The 5,109-nt window shown below is 40.8% G+C and overlaps 1 protein-coding gene across 1 annotated transcript in view; it reads right to left on the reverse strand.

Annotated features, from left to right (window-relative positions):
• Positions 1-4,651, reverse strand: part of ALDH7A1 (aldehyde dehydrogenase 7 family, member A1) — a gene marked incomplete at its 5' end in the record, with an annotated part of 11,702 nt that extends 7,051 nt beyond the window's left edge. Inside the window, 6 exons of the mRNA XM_010149578.1 lie at positions 137-178; positions 1,155-1,252; positions 2,089-2,166; positions 3,149-3,193; positions 3,804-3,936; positions 4,528-4,651. Of these exons, the coding sequence (XP_010147880.1) occupies positions 137-178; positions 1,155-1,252; positions 2,089-2,166; positions 3,149-3,193; positions 3,804-3,936; positions 4,528-4,651 (520 nt within the window). The remainder of the gene's footprint in view (positions 1-136; positions 179-1,154; positions 1,253-2,088; positions 2,167-3,148; positions 3,194-3,803; positions 3,937-4,527) is intronic.
• Between the last annotated feature and the right edge of the window lie 458 nt (positions 4,652-5,109).

The following is a 5,109-nucleotide window of genomic DNA, read 5'->3' on the forward strand; positions in this document are numbered from 1 at the left end:
CCCTGCTCATGGCAGGGGGGGTGGAACTAGATGATCTTTAAGGTCCCTTCCAACCCAAACCACTCTATGATTCTATGATTTGTATACTAACATCCCAGTATCATCTATGGGACTAAGTTTCTACAGTGATTATTACCAATAATGGCATTGTTTCCTCCCAGTTCCAGCAGACTTCGACCTAACAAAAACACACAAGACAAGTTATGTCACGCACACATGTATTCACTGCAGCTCTATCGAGCTAAATTTCATTAAACCTGTTTTTCTGGACAGACAAAAAGTTTCAGGAATGACAGTCAACTAATGACTCTATCCAAAGCAGAAAATCACACTGAATACTACGTCTGTAACATGCTGTGAAGAAGGATACCTGGAGTGCAGTTAGGGCAGGAAAAAGCTTAAAAAAATAGACAAAAAATAGCACTGAGAAGGAAAATATAAAACCAGAAAGAGCTTCAGAATAAATAGTATGATACAGACAAACAAAAGGAGGTGGTGCTACAGAGATAAAAATGCATACATAAAATGCAACCAGGCTTATTTATTTCTCTGGCAATTGTATCATCTCAAATCTGAAAAAGGAAATCACCATCTGCTTCAGGATGAACTTCTGCAATCTGTTCTGATTTTTTTTAACACTCCTATGAACTTCAAGCCCTGTTCACAGGGCTTTCTGCCTAAAACTACAAAGTTTAAATCCAGCAGCTGCGCAGACTTACGCCTGCACACTTTTATTTTTATTTGCAATGAAACCAGCACCTCAAAAATCGTAACTTTTCTCCTGTATTTATAAGGAGTAAAAGGTAAGGGGCCATTTCTCCATTAACATGTCGCCAAGAGACCAACATCAATGGCTGTCCATCCTGACAATCGCCATACAGTTATATTCATGGATCCATCTCCCCCGAGAATTAACTGCAGGACCATGAATTTGTGGATACCCTGGAAAAAAAACTGAGTGGTGACACAACTAACTGAAAAATGCAGTATCTAGCTCTGAGCAGCCTGTGCATCCCATTTCCATTAAGTTAAAAACCAAAAAGGTAACACAGGAGGTAAGTGAAACAAGCTGTTATTTAAAAAACCTATGGGGCCGCTCTGCCTTCCCCAGCCACGGAAAGAAGTGAAGTGAAGGAGGGTCCCCATACACTCACCAAATCTCTCCTGAACCAGGAGCGCTACCTGCTTGCCCACTTTCGTGCTGCCAGTGAAGGACAGCAGGTCCATTCTCTCATCTCTCGCCATTGCTGTCCTGCACAACGGGAGACATACCACCACGTTTAAGGGAAGAGTAGGCAGCTGGAAAAGCTGCTCACACCTTTCACATAAACCAGCTTCAACCAGAGACACCTTTTAAAGTCAGAGCCACTGCTCTGAACGCATCAGGTAAGTGACTGAGCAGACAGCAGGAAAGCTGCTTCCCTCCCCTTTTTCAGACTGTAAGATCATCACCTGCACTAATTTTGAATTTCAATCTAAAGCACGTGATGAAATCAGCTCCAGTTATTATGTTCCCTAAGAAAACATGCACACCTATGACTTTAATGCTTAGCATCTGTTTTGTCTTCTGAAATGCTCGAGTACGTTTGTATATACACCTGTACTGGGAATTCCCACACTGTAATAATCAAACAAAACAATTTGATTTGTACAGGTTCCGAGCATCTAGGCATCTATGAGCAAGTGCAATGGGCTGTGTGAGTGTGGAAAACGGGGAAGTATTCTCTTCCACAACTGGTCCAAAAGGCCAATGAGCTAGAAACTGAAAACTCTCAGGAACATGGCAAGTGTCATTTAATATTAGCTGTATTCTTTGGGTGTAAGTATATGCAGAAGTAGAATATAAACTTAGCCACGTCTCTTCAATAAATATCTGCTAAGTTACTCGTCAGCAGCTGACCTCACAACAGCCAGCAGAAATACCCATTATGTTTACAGCTGTGCCAATTTCAGACCAGCTGATAAAAATGACGGCAACAGGTACATGCATGGGAACTCCCGGAGATCACAGTAACTTTACCAGAAGTAGCTCAGAGAATATTCCTGATCCTCTACACACCTTCACAAAACACAGGAAATGTTACCTACCCAATGTCTGCTCCACCACAAACCAGAGAACAGATCGCTCCAGGCACTTTGTTATCCTCCAAGACTTTGGCAATTATCCTAGAGGCAAAGACGTGAACGTTTCAGAGATTTCCAACAGGTGCACATAATAGGGAATGAACAAATAAAACTGCCTGACCATGCACACGAAGAAGCTACAGCAGCAGTCTTGCAGTTAATTGACATGTTGCATATTGTATAAACTACATGCTTCTCTCATCAATGACTCTGGTGTTATAATCACAGCTCACACAGAAGTACAACACTAAAATATATTCATTATGCCTCAACTGGCCCAGACAAGCATGAGACCAGTGTGTAAAAACCTTGGTCATGCAGTCTTTCCCCATAAGAAAGAGACATTTATAGAACTTCAGGGAGTGACATAAAATTATCTTAAGCAGCTTGAGGCCATGTTCTTAGGGACTTAATATCAAATCTATAAGATTTACTAATTAGTTATTTTAGAGGGGCTTATTTATATTTAGCATTTAAAAGTGTTATTAGTAGCACACAATAGATTATAATTTAAAATGCCAATACAGTAAACAAGGTAACAATAAATCTAGACAAAGGATCACTATGGAATTTATCCCTTGGAGTTGTTTTTATCAAGAATGAGTTTTCAACCCTGGAAACCCATGCTAAGGTGTTACTAGGCTTGGACAGTAAAGACTGTGTGAAGGCACCTTCAGGATACAGGTCTACACAGCCAGCCAGAAGAATTTGCCAAGAAGCAGGGTGCTGATGTTGGGCTGAGGCTCCCCAAAAAAGGGATGAGTCTGAAATATGAGCGTGTGATTGAGGGAAGCTGAATTTCATGAGCAATTTATCTTTTACAAAGAAGCACACCATGTAGCTAGTCCTACTTCTGGTCCCTGGCTGAAGAAAGATACAGCCAACAGTACAGGCAACATCCTATATATACTGTTATTTCTTAAGAAACAATGGAAAAGCAGTTCTTCCAACCACTAAGCACTACTTGAAACAGAAAAGAAGTTGTTTAAAAAGCAAAACAGAAAGCAGAGAAACCAGAACTCACTTTGTAACAGCAACACTAATGAGGGATGTTGTGGGAGCACCCTTCCTAAAAAGAAAAAAAAATTTAAAAATATATATTCTTTTCTTTTCAGTTCTTTGAGAATAAGAAAGAATTCAAAGATGTAATTTTTATGGTATCTTAAATAAAGCACACATTGGTTAGGTGGTTTTTCGGGTGCATGTTAAGACAGGAACTCAAGCATTCCTCTCCACAGCTGAGCATTCAGAACTTCTACTGAAATCCACATGAAAAAAAGTTCTGCCAGACATAAGAGTGAAGCAGGTGTAGGAAAGTGAAGCAGGAGCAGGCACAGGAACTAAAGCTACTTATTTAGATTCTTAATTTTAGCTGTACCGATTCTGGCAATATTAACTGTTTGCTACCATAGCTGCAAGACCTCAACCTGGGTTCTTTATTAACAGGCCATCTGGCTAAGTCCTGGACAGGTCTGAATCTCAACATCTCATACAAGAGGTTGGTACAAAATAAAACAAAGCTCTGTGACTACAAGTAAACCTAAAAATACATAGAAATTAAGCTTATGTGAGACAGAATCAAACACACAGAAACAGCAGATGTGATAACAATTTCATGCCTGAGATAATGGCTCTCCAATTTTAAAATATTGTTAGCACGTTGGAGAGCTGTATCTTACCAGAGGCAAGCGTTTCCACATATCATGGCAATTGCGCTGTTCCACCCATAAACTGCTACGGGGAAGTTAAAGGCCGTGATGATTCCTACTAACCCAACGGGATTCCACTGCTCTATGAGGGCATGACCAGGTCCTGAAGGCAAAGACACAATGTAATGCAATTTGCATCCATTTAGTTTTATGGCTTTTTAAAAGGAAACCATGTGAGCAAGGGGCTTAGCATCACTCCTCTGTCCATCGGAGCATTAGCTTGAGGAGAGCTGCATTATGCGTGCTCTGCAGCTTACTGGAACAAGGTTAGCTAGACTGTGGAAAAACCTAGTACCATGACAACATCAAGTTCTACTGCCTTAACTGTTTGGATACAGAATGGTGGTTGTTTACTCATCAATAACTGGCAAAAAAGGTAATTTCTGAGTACACTGCTGAACTTTTCACATACTGTCTCCTAGCCCCTTCATTAACAAAGAAATCAAAGATAATCTAATGCTTCAGGTGGAGAGAAAACCTACTGCCTCCTGCTGCACGCCGCAGGCTGGACTCTTCCTTAGGCGGCGCTGCTGCCAACGCTCACATCTGTTCCTAGACAGCATGCTCCCTACGTAACCCACAGCACAGAGATTTTGCTGCACTACGTCACCGCATATTTAAGATACATCTCCATCTCTTCACCTGTACCTCAAAAAAAACCCCCAAACCCAAACACACATACACACACACTTACTTTCTGAAGGCAAAATAGGTCCACCAATCATTCGGGACAATCCAACAGCATAGTCACAGACATCGACATATTCCTGCACTTCCCCAACGCCCTCGACGAAGATTTTTCCCATTTCCAAAGAGACCTGAAAAAATTAAGGCTGAGACAGAAGTCTATCTTTAAAAATCCCCATGCATCCCCAATACATTCCACCTCCCACTACTAACAGGTATATCTGCATACCAAGTAATATTTTGCACACATTTTTTTCAGAAGAAATCCACGTCTTCCCGAGTTATTCACAGCTTAAGGAAAGAACAGTATGGACTACTAGTCACTTTCATAAAACAGGAGGAAATTAGAAGAGGAAATTAAAAATAATCTGCTGAAAGGTATATCCAACAGTCATGAGGCTCATGAGTTTAGATCAATGAACACTGAATTTCTACCAGGCTGCTTGCACACATTGTGAACCAGGTGTGGAATCAGCTGCAGAAGAGGCATCACTCTGCTCCAGCAAAAAAAAAAAAAAAAAAGGTCACTTACATTCTTCATAACTAATTTTACAGCACAGAATACTAGAATCACAGAGTGGTTTGGGTT

The sequence above is a fragment of the Eurypyga helias genome, unplaced genomic scaffold (genome assembly GCF_000690775.1).
Source record: "Eurypyga helias isolate BGI_N326 unplaced genomic scaffold, ASM69077v1 scaffold46473, whole genome shotgun sequence".
In the NCBI taxonomy this organism is placed as follows: domain Eukaryota; kingdom Metazoa; phylum Chordata; class Aves; order Eurypygiformes; family Eurypygidae; genus Eurypyga; species Eurypyga helias.